Source organism: Ixodes scapularis, unplaced genomic scaffold (assembly GCF_016920785.2).
Source record: "Ixodes scapularis isolate PalLabHiFi unplaced genomic scaffold, ASM1692078v2 PGA_scaffold12__126_contigs__length_90152505, whole genome shotgun sequence".
Classification (NCBI taxonomy): domain Eukaryota; kingdom Metazoa; phylum Arthropoda; class Arachnida; order Ixodida; family Ixodidae; genus Ixodes; species Ixodes scapularis.
Window position 1 is genome coordinate 72,807,957 of NW_024609838.1, and position 18,694 is coordinate 72,826,650.

An 18,694-nucleotide genomic window follows, 5' to 3' on the forward strand; every position below is an offset into this window, starting at 1 on the left:
CGTCTTGGACGTCGTCTTAGACGTCGTCCTCTAGGCATCCACCTAGACGTCAAAAAAGATAACAGCTTGGCTGGTCCTCCATCTTCACATGAAGTGGAAGGGCCCAACAGTTTTTTTATAATGCAAAGGGGCCGCGCATAAACATAATTTCAGGTTTTTTAGGGACCCTTCTTGCTGTAGTTTGTTTCTTTGCCTCGCCGTCAACCGTGCAAATGGTGCAGGTCATCCTGGACGTGGGTGCCGGCTCGGGCATCCTCTCCTTCTTTGCGGTCCAGGCCGGAGCCCGCAAGGTGTTTGCAGTCGAAGCCAGCTCCATGGCAAAGCACGCGGAGGTGGGTTTGAGGACGACCTTGGGGTACTTCTTGGGAGTGTCGCCCGGCGGCACAGTTGCCACCTCGCCGATTTTGTGGGAGCCACTTCCAAAACGATAGGAGAAAGAGGCAGGCCCACGGTGCACTTGCTGCGGTCGCGTCGTCTGCCGCTCCGTTTTCTACCAAACCGTGTCTGGGTCAAGGGGAAGAAAGAAATACGGTGGAACCTGGTCGACACATTCCCGGTTTTTGTGTTTTCCCAGCATTCATGTTCGGGAGCGTTCGTCTCGCCGAGTTCCCGTAGGAATGCGCATATCAATTTCCCACCCGGTGCATTTGCTTCCCGGTTTTTATGTCCAAAAAACGGGCGGTCGACTCACGCGACAGATTCATTCATGGATGGATCAATCGCGTGACTACACATCCGCAGTTCATCCAGCTCCCGAGTTCATTTGCGCGGAGGAGGAGACGAGGGACGAGGAGGATAGACCAAACCACTCAACGACTGAGCAGTGGCATGATCGTCCAAGAGCTAATGCTACGGTCACAGCAGTTTAGCATTAATATGAAAGAATCGTGTGCTGCTGTTACGCATCGCTCAAGACAGAACACCGCGAGAGGCTTAGCGCGAAGCGCCGCTACTTTTACTAACTCGAGGCATAACACAAGTATGGTTCTTCTAAAGATGAGTCGGAGTAAAGGTGCCTGGGCCTGCAAAGGGGCATTTGCCCATGTCCTCTCCCCCATGCATTCGTACGCAGCATTTCGATACACCACATGTAAAGAACGGTCTTGCCCAACCTCATTGTGTCTCGGTCTTGCCGGACGAAAGGCTGGTTGAATGTGCAGGACGGAGTGCGGCATGCTAGACGAGTTTTGGCAGAAGCTCCTTGACGCAGACCTGAAGGAGTACCGGAACCTGCGGTGCATCGGCCGGGAACGGGTACCGCAGCTTTCTTCGCATGTGGAACCGAGAATCGTTTTACAAAACGAGCGAGCAAATGGGCGGAACAGACAATAGTTAGGTTGAGGAGAGTAAAAGGATAGAAAAATAATATTCCTCAGTCGGCACTGTCATAGGCCTATCCGACTTAAATCCCACATATCAAAGATGAATAGGGTGGTAGTACAGCTGCAACGGAAAAAGAGTAGCACAAGAGACCGATGACCGGAGCGACAAAACCGCGACACGCGGTGCTATTGTTCCCGAGCTCGCCGATAGCGAGAGTGCAAGTCATGTTGCATTTTTCAATGTGGGGGGTGGCCGGCAGAAAGTTGAGGGATAAGATAGCTTTCAAAATGCAGGCTTTAAAATAAGCTGCTTGCTGCCGGCCGCCCCCGCGTTGAGACATGGAAACTGACTGTCATTCGTGCTATCAGCGCGCTCGGGAACAAAAGCGCCGCATGTCGCGATTTTGTCGCTCCCGTCGTCGGTCACTTGTGCTACTCTTTTTCCGTTGCAGCTGTACATATAGAGTCCACCAAGATGTTAATTTTGAAAGAAGTGCCAATTAGTGATGACTTCTCCTTCCAAATCATCATCTTGGTGAACTCTATTTACAGTTCAATCTCAATCATTCGAATTCGAAGAGGCTGAAAATTTCTTTGAATTGAATGGAGTTTGAGTTAAAGGAAGCTCATTAAATGGAGGACACGTGCAGTGCTGCGTTAGGCGACACGTGGGTACTGAGCTAACACACGAGCAACAAGTTCTGGAACATGTATTTACAAGTTTTACGGTGCGCGTTGCGAACGAAAGTAATCGGTGATGCACGCCTGCACGCATTTCTGCCGGGACTCAACAAACGTCGCTTGGAGCTTGCGGACTTGCTCCAGCCAGGAGAATGCGGATGCTTCATTCCTAAAATTGACATAAGATGTTCAATTCTTGTAGCTTAACCCTTTATTGACGAGAGATACAAAAATTGCTTAAAGCATTTGTTTTTTAAGATACTTATGCTTAGCAAGATCAAATAAAAGAACAGAGCTCAAATGAAAAAACAAATTGTAAGTTAAACTTGGAAGTTGTAGCTTTGTTACCTATTTTAACACCACGCAAACGTCCGAAGGTGGCTCCCTTGTGTAACCTCTAAGGATGACCATAAAATGTCAATAATATCTGCGCATACGATAATCCCATGTGAAACGGTCACCTATCGTAAAATTTTAGTGTTAAGAGAAAAACGCTTATTCATATTTTTCGTCATTCTGCCGTTCTCGGTCGCCGTGTGTTTGCGCACCACACTTTTTCTCATCAACTATTTGTGTATATTTTCACTATATGGTGCCGTAGTTTTGATCTTCTACACTGTTGCCAAATCACAAGATAGAAAAACGGGATAAAACCAAAACGATGAAACCAAACAAAAGATTTGTGCGGTTTGTCGCGTGTAGGCAACACTTGTCAATAGTTTATAAAGGGTTGAATGAATAATCAAAGAGAATCACTCCGATAACTAAAACTTACATTCATCGGGCTTGGTAGGAACGAATGTAAACCACAGGGTCCATCGGAAACAACGTAGGCAAACAGCAGAAGCAAATTGTAGGTTGTCTCCTCGAAAAGCCAAATTCACGCAATTTGATTTTACTTTTGATTTCGGAGTTGCGACGTTGTGTACCGCAGCTATCACCGCGCATAATTTGCCGCACGAGCGACGTCTCAACTGCAAAATCAAAAGCAAAAATGCTAGATGTGATTTGGGCATTACGGCACCATTTCGTAACGCGGTATCGCCCGGGCATTTCCATGCTTGTGTCCATCCACCCGAGTGTCTCGTAATCACAAACACACGACTCCGGCGCCGGGTGCCGCGACTCACGTAAACACACGCACCAATGCAATCGACCTGCCTGGCTATGTCGCTGACCTTTATTAGTTTCGTTACGCACTACCCTCGCTTTACACTAAACAAACTAAACTCAACAAAACACCTAGATTGGCGGCGGTCACTGCTGGAACCCGTTCCCTGGTACTGCAGCGTTCAGGGTCGCCACGCGATCCGTTGCCATGGTTACCGGCAGCCGGCGTGCAACTGCACGTAGAGAGCCTAGATTGCAGAGACGGTCCGTCTCGAACCACGGGTAGCGTTTTCAGTTTAATGATGGAGATTGGTCGTAAGTGCGTAAGCACTGCGTTTTCGTGTGGCAAGGAGGGAAGCGGGCAGAAAGGCGGAGACGTTTGCAGACGATTGACCCGTCCGTCACCTCCTTGTAGCTCGTACCGCGAACACGGCTCATTAACCACGTGACCCAACAGCGAGCAGTTGGACACTCGCTGTAATACAGGCTCTCTACCTCGCTGCTTGGTCGGAGGTGCCGCCGCGTGAGTTGGTGAGCTGCTGAAAGAATGGTCAGCGGCGCGGTACATTCAAATTAACCGTCGCAAACCCTCACACGTTTGAATTACCGGGCGTTTTCGCACATTTAGATACGCCTAACTTTGACGGAACCACAGCGCCATTTGAAATCAGCCGGAAGTTTGAATTAAGAGGGTTAGAAATATTGAGATTGGACCGTACCACCGTGTTCATTTGTGTTATATTGACTTTAAATTGGAAACGGTGCACCACCTTTGCTTTTGCTTGTAAAAAAAGAAGAGTGTGTTGCCAGACAAAACACTTTTCGAGTCGACGCCCGGCAAAATTATGCGGCGGTAGCACCGCGGGAGCTACGTCGGCCTCAACGGTGTACTTCGACAGTAGTGCATGTTGAGCGCCGTCGCGGCGCTCCAAGTCCGCACCGGGCGGCCGGGCCTCCGGTCACGCCGGCCGTGCTTTTCGGCCGCCTCGCAGTGCCTGGTGTACCATAACAAGGCCTCGGACAAGGTGGTGGTGGTGCCAGGCAAGATCGAGGAGATTACGCTGCCCGAGCCCGTGGACGTCATCATCTCGGAGCCCATGGGCTACATGCTGTTCAACGAGCGCATGCTCGAGACCTACCTTCACGCCAAGAAGTGGCTCAAGCCCAGGGGTGAGGGGGCCCTTTCTCGGCCGAGGCGCGCGACGCCCTTGCGGTGCTGCGCGCTGCCACGCTCTAAGAAACCTCGGGCGTCTACTTTCTGGGGGAGTATTTGGGGCAGAATAAATGGGGCGGAATCTTTCCGACGCAATGTTTGTGGGAACCGAAATATGGAACGTTTGATCCAAAACGTGCGTCGGAACGTGCTCGGCGAGAAACTCGTTTCGATTCTAAAGTGAAGTATCATTATCATCATTTATTATCCTAGAAAGCCCTTACGGCATCACATAAGGGTACGGTACATTTTTTGTGTTAATTTTTTTCAACTGAACAATTTTTGCACGCAATCTTCACACCAGTAGAAGGAATCAGTCGGATAAAGCAGAAATGAAAGTAGTTACAGAGGCAGCAAATTTATGTGTCAGTTATGGAAACTATCTCATTGAATAGTACAGTGCAACCCACTTATAACGATACCACGTATAACGGTGTACCGTTTGTAACACCGGTTTCTTGAATTTCTAGACTGAAAATGATCAGTTCCTAATCCAGATACAACAATAATCGATTATAATGATTGAAATTTAGGGCTTTCTCATTATCGTTATAAGTGGGTTGCACTATATTTTCCAATCGTTGATGGCCAAGGGTTAAGTTGAATTGCTGTATGAAGTAGTTGAGAAAAACAATGGCCGCAACTTATGCCCGAGTCCCACTAGAGTGACAAACAGAAACAACCGACAGCGACAAGCCTCGAACCAGACTCTTTCGTGATTCGACGGGCTTTGTAGAATAAAAGAGGCTATGCTCAAACACGAGCGTCATGCATGCGAGGGCATCTTTGACAGGCTTGCAATCACTGGTGCATACTTCATGAGCACCGATCGACTAAACGCCTGCCAGAGGGACCATTGCGAGCATGCTGCATGGGTTGGAGGCTTGTCCGTGTTGGTTGTTTTTGTTTGTCACTCCGGTGGGAGTCTGGCATTACGGTAGTGGTCATTACACATGGGTAAAAGTAGCCATTCACGAAGAGGTGTGTTATGATGAAAGATACGGTGAAGGAGAGAAACACCGGACACTCGGCACTTTAATGAAAGTGTGGGAAGTTCAGCACTTTCCCGCCATCCAGATATGCTTGTTAATGGTTAGTAATTACTGATCAGAGAAAATAAAGCGCAGAGCTCTGTTTTGGGTGAATTAAAGTTTTATAACTAGGTAAGATTACCAAGGGCACCATACAGGAGAAGCGAATTCAAGCTTAGACTGAACTAAAGTTGAGTATGCTAGTTGTTTCATCTCCGGTGTTGCGGGTTTCAGGTTTCGGCACGAAAAGCTGAGGGAACGGTTTGCCTTAGCTACTATATTACTGATGCAAGACGTCCATGAAAGGCCAGATGTTAAATGAATGCCGAGATATTTATTTGAACTGCACACGACGATGGGGGAGGTGTTGAGATGGTAATAAAAAGGTCGAAGGTGAGCACAGTGGGAAAACTAAATGAATTTGCATTTGTCGAAATTTAGAGTCATCTGCCCATTGCTGCACCATCGAATAATTTGTCTAATACAGTGGAATCTCGTTAATTTGAATCTGAGGCGGACCGAAAATTTGTTTGAATAAAGCAAAGTTTGAATTACTGCGAGTTTCCTCTCATAGAGACGCATAGGGTGGGACCTGCATTTTTAGTTTGAATTATCCACAAACTTGCATTAAGAGAGTTTGAATTAAAGGGACCATGAAATGACCTTTTTACTTTTTCCAGATAACTTATACATTAAACCGTCAATGTTCACTGAATGCCGAACAGGCATCCGTTTTCGTCTCGGTTTATTAACTTCTACACAAAAAATTATTGAAATATCGACTTTTTCATTCTCTCCAACTGACCGCAAAACAAGCCGTGACGTAGGCCGTTTCCGGAACCGGAAGTTCTCTCGGCAGTAGGAGAATGGGAGTGTTAGCGGCAATGAGTTGGGGCGCGCCGGTAGGTTTTACTGCGCTGATGTCACCGACGTATTTCCTGAATCGGCGCCTCTCATCGCCGCATCGCAGCTGAGCGAAATTCAATGAGATATGTTGCGCTACAGCGACAGCATGGGACTAGTCCCATACGCCGGTATGCCTGTTGGGAAGTGCAGCGGCTCCAGAAGTCAACCACCCTGTCATTTGTTGGCAGAAGGGCCGGCCCGTGTCAGTCGTTTGCAAAGCGACGTAGATGACGTTTTTCGCGGCCTCGGAGATGCAGGAGCGAGCCGACGTTAAAAAAGATATGTTTGAACTACGAGTGTCAGCAAGGGCCACGTAAATACCTGTTTACACTCGGAGCGGACGCGCGCGCTTGATGGAAGTGCTGTATTCGCGCTGTTTGTAAGCGCTTCTTCGGGACCGTTCTTTTACGATTGCAACTCGATACTGACGCGACACTCGGCAAAGAAAGGTTGGACCGGGGTTGTACGTATACCTCCCACGAACTGTTATAGCTCGACAGTGACGTGCAGTCTGTCAGAATAAAAATGGCATACCAACAACAAAGTGTACATACCGTGTTACGAAGGTAATCCATACGGCGTTTATTTCAGCTCTATATCACACAAAACAAGAAGATAGAATCGACGAGTGTTCGTCAACACTGCCTCGGGAAACAAGGGGAAGAGATTGACCTCACCTCTTAATCTAGAATTGAGGTCAGTGATCAAACTATAATACGGGAAGGGTCCACAAGGGTCGCGCGGGCATATTCCATTTAGCACGCCAGCCGGTCGTAGGCAGACGGTCTTGCGACGAAGCAACGCAGCGCCGAGTCGGAATGCCTGCTAGGCCTTAATTCTGAGCAGCTCGCTTCGTCGGAGTCGGTGGATCCAGCGTTCTTGTTCGTCGTGGTCTGTTTTAAGTACTGTTTTCTTGCTGCTTGAAGTCGGCACGCGCGGGAAGAACACGTAGAAAAATAAACGTTCAGTCAGTCAGAGTTTTGAGAGGAAGGAAAACAAAGAAAATCAACCTTCGACGGTCGCCGCCACCCAAGTAACTGTCGGCCCTGCCCTACTGCGCACGCGCAGTAGTTGCTTCGTTTACCACACGATAGATGGCGCTTGGCTCTCAGCATTATCAAATTTGGCAATTTTCGCCACACATCTCTAATTATGCTACAAAATGTGGATCTGAATATTATTTAACGAAACTTTTAGGAAACATTCGCCGGCTATTTATTGTTTACGATCGCGGTGCTGGTGAGGTAGGCTCTTACCCAATAGGCGACCTGGATTTGGCTGACGTGCTCCATTTCCGCGGATGCATCGTAGTGAACAGGCGAAGGAAGGAAGGCGCAAAAGAGTCCAGTTTTCTTTTAAAAGTTCTATAGCAAATAATTTTTTTTGGCTCCCTATTTTTGTGTTTTTGTGTTTCTCTTCAGACCTTTTACGACGTGCGGTGGATGAAACTCGATTTTAAAATCATTTCATGGTCCCTTTAATGAGAGTCGACTGTATCTGTTTGCAAGGTACAGTGATCGTTGGGCGAGAGAATGGGTCTGTAACGTCTGCAAACAAACAAACTGATGACGAGATGTTCTCATGAACGTCATTAATATCAATTAGAGAGAGTAAGGGCCGGAGTACACTGGCTCCAAGGGGCATCCGAGGTTACCGCGCACAAGGGGGATTTAGAATTATTAATGCTGGTGTGCTGAGTGCGGTTAGTAAACAATTTCTCATATCCATCTTACGATAGCAGGCTCGAATTGAAATTCGTTAAGTTTAGTATAAGACGTCGATGAGGGACCCTGTCAAATGCTGATTTCATGTCGATTTCACGACAACTAAGTTCTTGTGACAACTGACTTTTTTTTGCGTCCCGTCAACTTCGTTGTACCGGAATTCGACTGTGTACCAGAAAATGCATTGCAGGAACTGTGATTGTACTGTTGCGTGCATTATCCAGAAGGAAAGCATCTCCGTACATCTAGACGATTCGTGTCTACTCTTGCCCCGTGCTTAAAAGATAAGGAGACCAGAATGGTGTTGCCTAGTCAGTCTCGCCCTAGCTTGCCCCGGAACATTCTAGGTCACATATTCGAGATGCTGAGTGCACTAGATAAGGAGCTGACAGTTACCGGGCCAACTCACTCCCCTGACGAGGACGCACTCTTCCGCCAGCGCTCGACTGTATTTCCGCCGACTCCGACGCCCGCGACGCCTCATAATTATCTTTGTCTACCCTTTTTGGTTGTTTATTTTAGGCCCAAATTCGCCTAATGAAACGTTCCTTTCAGTTTTACGTCGATTCATTTTTATCCGCGACAATATGACTTTGAGGGGACTGCGCAAAAATGGTGTATAGCCTGAAAAACGGCGATTACGACTTTGGCGTTCAGTCCCACAGAACGAAAATTGGTCAGCCTTTCCACTCTCGTGAAGAAGGAAGACTAGCGGAGCTGTACTCGATACACTGTGTGCTTCTTCTTCGTCGTCTGTTTTTGGCGCTGTTTCCTACGATGAATTCCCACCAACGCGCCCAACTATCCATTCTTCTATGATAGCTGGAAAGGTTGCCGCCATCTACGAGCGACGGCGGAAACCATACTGGTTGTGTGCTTGCCGCAGTCGCTTATAGATGGTGGTAGCTGTCCAGGTAGGTTTGTGGCGACATACACAGACACGATCCTGGGGAACTTAGCCCTTAATAGCTCCACTGTAAAATGTGCAAAATTTTAAAATTCCCTCTGCGCTAATAATTTGACGGGTTTGAAAAGGGTAAAGCCCTAAAGTGTGTAAAAACAAAAACCAAAGTGCGCCGCACGCACAGGGTGACAATAATTTATTTTCACCTTACTTCATTCTCGAGCGATTAGTAATTTTCTTTTTAGGGCCAGAACCTCTAGAAGCGAGGGAATGACGTCATTATGGGCGTATGCAGACCGTCGAATGCCGTCGAAATGTGACACTTCCGCCAACACGGGCACGCTCAGTTTGGCATTTGCGACACTGCCACCTTCGTCCAAAGTGTCGCAGCATCGGGTATCCGATTTTTCGGATGCCGATAATTCGGGCTCATTCGATTTTCCGGCCGTAAAGGAGGAACCGTGATCTACCCGATAGAAATGGCGCATATTTACGACCAATGTTTCAGCCAGCATGAACTCCGAAAGTGTGATTTTTCGGACAAAATCGTCGTGAGCGATTGGTGGGAGACACCACCGAGAAGCGGCCATTTTAGACTATGTTAGCTGCACATGAATTGGCTTGGTTTGGCAGTGCTACTTGAGTACCGCTAGGTGACGCTATGCTGCAACTATCATCGTTATTGCTACCATTTCACTTTGTTCATTCGCCATTGCGCAGTCGTGGACTTGCACCGCTTACCTGGTCTTGGTGAATTGTGTTTTTGGACTACGCTGGCTTGGATGTCATGGCCCCATCTGTTGCTAAGAAGCGCGGAGAGTACTAGACTATAATGCTAGAAAAGGAGGCAGCGATTCTCAAGCTAATTGAAAGTGGCCGAACGCAAGCACTGTTGATGACTTTTTTTAAGCCCGCTGAGACGTAACAAAGGCAAGTTTTTTAATCTGCCGATTTTTTGGACACCTCTATTCAAACATTCTTTCGGTCCCTGCATAATCCAAAACATCGGTCAGCAACTGTAGTTGCCTTTTTGACAATTTCGGCGAGCGACAGTGCGTCGCGTGGTCTACAAGTTGTAATGAGTCCTAAGGACTGCTGAGATCATGGTTGCGCCTGTTCTCTGTACATCAGTGGCGTTCATTTGTGGCATTTGTCCGACGGATGCTTTTCACTCGTGTTCTTGAATGACGGCATGTTGTCATTCAAGAGCATGGGTACCGAGGAGCACGCAGAAATCGTAAGCGAAGAATATGCCGAGTCCCACTGCCTTTATCTGTTCTCAAAAGCACATTGCAATCGCATTGCAGCCAACACCACCTCGCAGTGCACATTGTCAAACTAAGAAAGAGAGAGTGAAAACCGCCACTAAAAAGAGGTGAAAGGGTGAAGGAGATTGAATGACGAACGACGAAACAATCGCCAACGCAGTTTCGTTTCGCTGCTTTGTCAGTTCTTCCTTGCAATGTGATGCACCGGGTTCGTCGTACGACGCTAAATCCTTATTGCGTGTCTTGAAGTTCAAACTTGCTATGCATCGCTTGTATGGGGAATTCGCCAGGGCTGCACCCAGTGGTTGTATAAAGTGTGGGACGTCGCATTGTTGGGGCTCCACTGTGTGCGTGATAGATGACATTTCATTGTTTGTCACTTATTGTACTTGCTAAACACGAGGTTTTTCTTAAGCTTTACAAATTAATTTTTTTTTTTTAGAAGCCGCAAAATCTACGCTAATTTTGTCTATGTAGGTGAGTTATACAGCCGGGAGGACATAATATAGGGGCTAAGCATTACGATAAATTGGATAATTCTTTAAAATCTCTCGATTAACTTTTTTATTTAGTGAAAATGAATGCGGTTTTAATGAGAGACGACGATGTCAAAATAAGTAAACTTTAGAAAGGGCGCGTGGGAGTGCAGTGGTGGGCTAAATTTAGCACTCCTACACCAGGAGCAATTTTGGCGGCGCAGAAGAGCGGATGACAAGAGATGCAAAAACTGCACTTGCGCGTTTCCGCACCACTAGCCTCCTGCCTGTTGCACAGGTGGTAACTTAAGTGCAATTTATCGATTAAGTAATTATCGACAATGCTTAGCAAGTTTATAGTTGAAACCACGCGTTTAACTTTTGTAATTGAAAAGTTTATTGCCATGACTATCACCCTACATTACTTCGACGGCCGTATAACTTGTCTGGACAGACTGCATGAGTGTAGCTTCAACGACTTTCTCAAGACAAAACGGTAAAGCCCAAAGCACCGCGCAAGTGCGTTTGCACGCTGACGTCGTGTTTCTCCCGATGTTTCAGGCAAGATGTTCCCGACGAGGGGGGACCTGCACATTGCCCCTTTCTCGGACACCTGCCTGTACATGGAGCAGCTCAACAAGGCCAACTTCTGGTGAGAGTTCGCAAGGGCATCCGCCGTCGCTCGCGCTGTTCTCGGGAGGGGCGTTGTCGCCATTCTCAACGTCAACTGGGTCCTCCGCTCACGACTGGTTGGCACATTATTTTGACGTGGACGCGTTGCTTCACTTGGTGGATGGGGGGACACGGTAAGCACGTGCGTACGCTCCGGTTTGGGCCGTCTGCCAAAACCGAGCGTTTGCTCCTGAAACATTGTGGCACGTTTGCGATGAGCGGACGACGTCTCGCTGGCGTCGAGACGCCGCAACGCGAGTCGGAGAAGCAGTTGCAGCCACTTCTGAGGGTGCTTTTCCCGTTTTTGGCTTTTTGGTCGGTTTGCAACGACTTTGGATGGCCGACTTGTGCACGGTTGTGTCGAGGTGTACGCCCGAGTCTGTGGTTTGCATGTGCCTAACGGTACCTCGCAGTCTGCCGGTGTAGTTGCGTCGCTTTGTGTTGGACCGAAAGGGGGTGTAGACAAAATGGACACAAAACGACTGCGAGCCTTTCTCCCACGTATGTTTCGATGGTGCGTGCCTGATATGTCCAGGCGTTTGCGTCAGATGCACCTTGTGGTGTAGTTTAAGCCTTTTTAAGCTTGAGCATTTAAACGGCCGATCGCGCCAAAGATATTTGACTGTCACCCACATACCGGATGTAAGGATCGCCAAAATTCTCAGAACTGTTGGAAAGAAGAACCATGTGTTTGGCAGTCTCCGAGTTAACGGGAACTGGCTATAAAGGAAAATTCTATCTATTATAGGACCTTTTTTTGTTGAGGTCGAGACGGAAGGGAAATGCATGGCTAACATTCGCCGACTGATTTTTCGGACTCTGAGGGGACCCCGAAATTGTCCAAATGATCAAGCGGTCTGAAAACTCGATTTCAGCCAAAACATAAAATTTCTGCGCATATTGCGCTGTGTTTTGGTCACTTTCCACTTGTCTGATGTCAATTTTAAGTTCTCTTGCAACTTCCACTTTATATTGTTCACTTTTTACTTGTTCGTTGAACTGTATGGTCATGGTGCTGCACTTTGTTGGCGCCTTCGTTGGTTCAGACAGCGAAGTTGAAGTTGGCGCCATTCGGCACTACTGTTGAGACCGGTTATAACGAAGTCGGTTATAACGAAACAGCGGCTACAGCGAAGCGATCACAATTTCCCATTCCCTTTTGCACCTCGTCATAAATGAAGTCGGTTTTAACAGAATAGCGGATACAACGAAGTGATTTCCAATTCCCGTTGACTTTGTTATAACCGGTCTCGACAGTATTTGAAGACAGCGTTTAGTCCACCATGCTTGCTTCAATAGTAAGCCTATCGGCAAAAAACCTTCGTGCTCAAACACCACAAGAATGGCGGAGTGCTGCTCTTCTCACTGTGTCACTCAAAAACACGGACCACAAGAAGAAGGGAAAGAACCAAAAGAATGGGTAGACGGCGGCTATGTTGACTATAGCGAATGGAAAACCTGACTATAGCCTCAACCTACTTTGTTTATTGTGTAGGACGTGGTATCGCGACTACAGGACAAAATCAAAACAACCCAAATGGTGGCGACTAAGCTTGCGGCGCTATTGCGGCAGCTGTTTTGTGATCGTAAACTGAGGAAATCTTGCAAATTATGTCAGAAATATCGAGCAATAAGCTTTATTGCGTCTGAAATTTTGGTCAATGTTATACATTAACTCTATGGGGTGTGCGACGGTTCGGCTAAAACGTCTGAATAATCGGACATGTCTGAAAAATGGGTCGGCGACTGTATTAGGCTTTGAGTGACCCTGTTTCTGAGGTCGCCAAAAGTAGACAAAAAAAAAATTGTTTTTTTTTTTTTACTTGCCTGGATGTAATACAAAGATATCCCAATTGGGCTAGTGTTCCAACTTTCTAGAAAAAACAGGGAGGACCAGAATAACTAGGGAATTTTATTCTGCTTGTGAAATGAGGTGTTTAGGTCTTTGTTCCTAGTTTTATGTAGGGAAAAGCGAGGTGTTTGACCAAAACTTCGCTCGCAGCTGGGGAAATATTGTTTTACTACAGTGAAACTTCACTTGAACAAACTTCAAGGGACCTCAGGAAAAAGTTTGTTAAAGTGAAAGTTCACTCAACTGAAATAAGTATGTTACAGCTTGTTATCACAAACTAAAGGAAAAATCGAGTGTTCAAATGATATTTCAACCCATTTATTTGTCACTCTGCTCATTTGCAAGTGTATTTCCGTCACTTAGCACTTTGTGTAGAATGCAGTAATCTTTTGCTGCACTTGTGCGTCTAGGACTGCACTGGTCGTGAATTGAGTCACTGTATCCAAGCTCTCGTGAACCTTCTTCGGCACAGCTGTCTGCTGGGCAGCAAAGGCCTTCAGTTTCTCCAAGCACATCTGTGCTTCTTTAGCTGAATTTTTTGCTGCTTCCTCTTCGAGGGCTGATTCTTCTTCCTCTTCTTCTTCCTGAGGTAGTGCGCTCGCTACAATCTCTTCAGTAGTCAGCGTGGCACATGTCTCAATCTGGGAGTCGGAGGTGGCATAGTCCTCAAAAGGCAAAGGGCTGTCTGCGCCCCGTCTTTCCGACAATTCCTTCCAGCCACCGGGTTCGGAGCTCTTTCCATCAGTGTCTCGTTCCTCCTCTTCGAGATTAGCATCCACGGTGGTCCAGTTTGCAGCGCTTAGACCTGCTTTTTGCCAGCGGTTCACTATTGTTGCTGGCTTCACAGTCCACCAAGCGCCTGTGAGCATTTCAGCTGCCTGTCTCACATTAATTGGGTCAGGCTTCTTCATTCTCAGATTTATCAGGATGCGCTGCACAAGCCGCTTCCTGTAGTGCACCTTTACATTTTTGATGATACCGAGATCAAGAGGCTGTAAGATTGACGTGCAGTTGGGCGGGAGAAACTCAACTCTGATGTTGCTGAGGCGTGTGTCGACTAAGTGGGCCGAGCAATTGTCCAAAATTAACAAAATCTTGCGATTCTTGTTAGCCATCTCACTGTTCACGCCTACGATCCACTTTGTAAACAGTTCACGCGACATCCAGGCCTTTGAATTATGGGTGTAATCACATGGGAGCGATGCAAGCCCTTTAAAGCACCTTGGGCGGGCGTAGCGACCGATGATCAAAGGTTTCATCTTATGCGTGCCCGATGCGTTATAGCAAAACAATGCTGTGATCTTCACCTTGGAGTGCTTTCCACCTTTGCATGTGTCATCTTTATAGCACATGGTTTTGTTCGGGAGCAGTTGGTAAAATACACCGGTCTCGTCCGCGTTGTATACATCGTCCGGGCTGTAGTCGCTCATGACGTCGGGCAATTTCTCTTCTTGCCACGTGCTATCCGCAGCGGTGTCCGCGCTGCTTGCTTCACCGCAGACCTGTTTCCATGCGATGCTGTAGCGTGCCCGAAAGCGATGCAACCATCCACTGGTTGCGTCAAAACCGGTGACGTCGAAAAGTGCTGCGAATTCCACGGCTTTCTCTTGAATCATGCTTCCTGAATCCGGAATGTTCCTGGCTCGTAGATCATTTAGCCATGTGGCAATAGCGTCGTTGACTTTACTGAAGTACCCAGTGCACAGTCTTTTGCGCGCGGGGCCGAGCTGCGCACTTTCCGATGCGGCTGCGATTGCTTGGCGTAGGCTCTTAATCGTAGACAATGACGATGCTGGGATCCCAAATGCTTTCGCAACGTCGACTTGATGCTGCCCGGAGTCCAGCCTTCGCAAAATATCCCGTTTTTTGTCTAGAGACGGGCGCTTTCGCTTGGCACTCTTGATTAACCAGCACGCGATCGCCTTTTCTTGGTGGCTGAAGCTGCGGCTATGGCTATGGCTGTGAAGCCAGCTAAACACGCAAAGCTAGCTATGGTTTCGGCTGGCTGCGAGCTTATCTAGCTAGCCAATCCAGTTCAAAGCTAAAATGGCGGCAAATTATACGTTGCGCGCTTCTCAACGTGAAAATATGCAACAAAAAGTGTGGGTTGTACTTCTTGGAGTGATCAATATGACCCGGAAGATATAGGATGGTGCCGTGGAGTAGGTTTGTAGAACTGAAATGCGCATTGCGCTGAATTTCGTTAAACTGAAGGGCGTTTGCATTGGGTTCAATGGCGCTTCGGTGGGGGATTTAAAAAAGTACGTAAAACTGAATAGTTTGTTTAAATGACGTTCGTTACTGTACAATGTGTTTCTCTAACTGCTACAATAAATTCCTCTTTCATGAAACGATTGCACAACTCCACAGAGCAAAAATGAGCAGTGTTACGAATTTTCTTGGTGAAAAGTACAGTGAAACCTCAGTGATGCATTTTTCAGGTGACCGGGGAAATAAAACATATAATCAAGGAAAACGTAAGAAACGAGAACACCTTTTGGGGGCTGCTAGATATGAGACAGATATGAATTGTCACGAAACAATTTAAATGCTAACATTCGTAGGTAAAATTTCAAATATGCTCAGAAAAAGTTTGTAAACATTCGTTGGTGTGAACTCTAATATGTGAGAAAAAGGTGTTAATTTCCACCTGGCGCTTTGGGTGACAAACACAGGCGAGCGACAGAGTCCTGGGCTTGCGGAGAGGTGTTTGTTGATGTCCTTGGCAGTTTCTTCCCGCGCATTCGTGCACAACACTTCAGTACACTAAAGCCACAAAAGAGGTCTTGCTGAGTGACAGGCTAGAGATCACGGCGCGCTAGATGAATTTTGACAGAAGCCTCTTTATACGGATTTTGAGGGGCACCAAAAGTATGAAAATTTATTCCAGTCTACAGGCTGTCATCGTATAATTGCTATTGTTCATTTTCGTAAGGTGCTCCGTTCCGTGAAATCCTGCTAAGCTGTTGGGGTAAACATGGTGAAAAAGAAGGCATTTCAGAATAAGGTTATGGAAGACAAGCTATTTGAACATTTTATCGGGCACTGTTTCGACTCCCATAATGTCCCTGCGCACTTTTTTTTTTTTCAAATTCCAGGTACCAGCAGTCTTTCCATGGTGTGGACCTTTCGAGCTTGAGGGACGCCGCAGTGAAGGAGTACTTCAGGCAACCAATTGTGGTGGGTCGACTTCTCGTGCCGTCCATTTGGGTTGACTCGTTTGCATACTCCTTCTTTGCTTGTTTGTGTGTTTGCTGAAAATTCGGATTTTATTGGAGTATATATATATGATAGATTCCCGATTCTCAGAAATTCTGAGTTTATACTTCTCTCTGTGCCCAGTGTTTCAAAGTTCAATATAAAAACTAACATTTTCCGGACACCAACATGCCCTCAATTAATAAGAACTTGCCTGTGTCGAATGATATTTCTCCAGCTAGATTGGGCATGGCGCCCTTGCCATTGGTATTAACTGTCCTGCAACAAAACTTGCAAATGAATGTTGCTTTAATTAAAGTTGATACTTTGAAATCGCTGATATCGTTGACATAGTCTCTGGAAATCTCTTCCCGTCCCATTGCACCGCTTCACCTTGCAGCTGTGCTGGGTGGAGCAGTCCAGTGAGATAGAACCTTTAACTGTTCCCTTCCCTCCTATGATCATGGCTTTGCCTGTTACAACAAGCATAACCCCGCCTCCCTTTAAGAATTCCAAATTCGAAACTTGAACCTGTCGCGACCCTATATTACAATAACCATTTGTCCTGAAGATAACTCGGCAAGAGAAACGACGAATCCCACTTTGATCACTATAGTACTGAGATTTGAAAGGAAATTATAGAAGCCTCTCCTCGGGACCGATCACCCTGACCAAGCTTATTTGTAGAATATATCTTTTTTCTCCCATCGTGACATTGAAATTTCGAGTTTTTTTGGATAAGTCGGAATTCAGGAAAAGTTTACCGGCAAGTGCTTTTCGGATATTATCGGATCTATTCGAAAACACGAAACCCTAGTTATATGTGATCATTTCTAACACATAAGGCATACATAAGCTCTCGCAAGTACCGCAAAACCTTAAGTGTAGTCATATGCAGGTGGAAGGATTTCCAGGGCTAGCCAACAGATGGCGTGCCAGTGTTTCCTCTCGTCGTGTCACACTCGTATGCTAATTCGTGAAGCAGTCTCTTCAGCTCTTTTTAAAAATCAGTGCAATCTCACATCGATAGCAGACGAGAATAGGCTCTTTAATTGCCTCATAATTTTTTCTCAGTTTGTTTCGGTTTCGATGATGCAAACATAGGGGACTGAGCAGCACAGAGCAGCGACCCATAAGCCCCTTGAATATATTTCCGCCATCGAAAGGCTTTAGACACAAGCTTGTGCCAAGAGATTGATTGGACTGCACTTCGGAATAAATGCTCGCGCAGCCTTTGCATCTAATTTGTCGTGTTGTACTGACGACTCGAACGCACGAGCCTCGCATGTTTTTCACTCGGTAGTGCCTTCAACTTCTCCCTTGATCAGCATCAAAAAGGCCGCCATTCGTTTGGTGGAGATGCCATACACAGAGATGATGATTGCAAGCAAAGTCGTAAAATAGAATTTCGAAAAGCGTGTTCAGTGCAGTCTACTCGTAAAGATACCACATTTGATGATGTGCCGTTTATAACGACCAGTTTCTAGAGTTCCAAGTTCAGATACAACAATAATCTGTTATAACAATTGAAATTTTGGGTTTTCTCATTACAGTGTAGACCACTTACAACGTAACCGCTTATAGTGCAGGACCGGGTATAACGCGGTTTTTTTAAACCACCGGTTTAAACCGCCACTGTGCGACACTAGATAACGGTGCTGACGGCGCGAGCCGCAAGCGTTGCGCAAGCGGCACTCGCGGGGCAAGGAGGGTGCTCGAAGAAGCGGGAGAAGCGAAGAGAGAGGCTTCAGTTGCCCTAGCGACGGAGGGATGCACGCACGTGTCGTTCACGTGCGTGCGTCCCTCCACTGCGTTGGAAACCAACAACCGCAACGACAGGAGAAGTGTTCGCGCGCGTTGCATGCCCGTCGCAGGCCGGCTGCTTCTATTCGCGAACAAGGCGTCGGTTGTGATCAACGTTGTGATCGTCGTCGTAGACGGCGTTCATCTCATCGTTCCGCGTAAAAGCGCTATCCTTGACTGTGAATTTTCGTCGTGTGTCGCTAGGATAACCCGGCACGTATTAGAAGAGAATTAAGATCCACCTACTCGAGCGGCGATGTCCTGGCGGCGCTCTCAAGTCGGCAGAAACGCCCGTGTCGTCGTGTTTGTTTACTTCGACTACAGTGGTGATTTCTAAGCATTTGTGTCCTCGAACATCGCCCGGATTTCTTTTTTGGCGCATTTCATGCATGTGCTCAAGTGCAAGGTATTACTGGCGCGTACCGTATGAAGGATGCGAATTTTCACGCGTTTTCATCTCCGGAGAAAAGTGATTAGGGTTAGCAATCCTGAACGCTCGCAACATCCGTCCGCAACCCGCGACGCCGCTAAGAG

General features: G+C 47.0%; 1 protein-coding gene across 2 annotated transcripts in view; it reads left to right on the forward strand.

The window, feature by feature from the left end:
* The window catches only part of LOC8029832 (histone-arginine methyltransferase CARMER), a 53,436-nt gene that overhangs the window by 23,972 nt on the left and 10,770 nt on the right, over positions 1 to 18,694 (forward strand). For both annotated transcript variants that reach the window (XM_029992980.4, XM_029992981.4), the window contains 4 exons: positions 222 to 332; positions 4,106 to 4,283; positions 11,197 to 11,287; positions 16,258 to 16,339. In XM_029992980.4, coding sequence (XP_029848840.1) covers positions 222 to 332; positions 4,106 to 4,283; positions 11,197 to 11,287; positions 16,258 to 16,339 — 462 coding nt within the window. The remainder of the gene's footprint in view (positions 1 to 221; positions 333 to 4,105; positions 4,284 to 11,196; positions 11,288 to 16,257; positions 16,340 to 18,694) is intronic.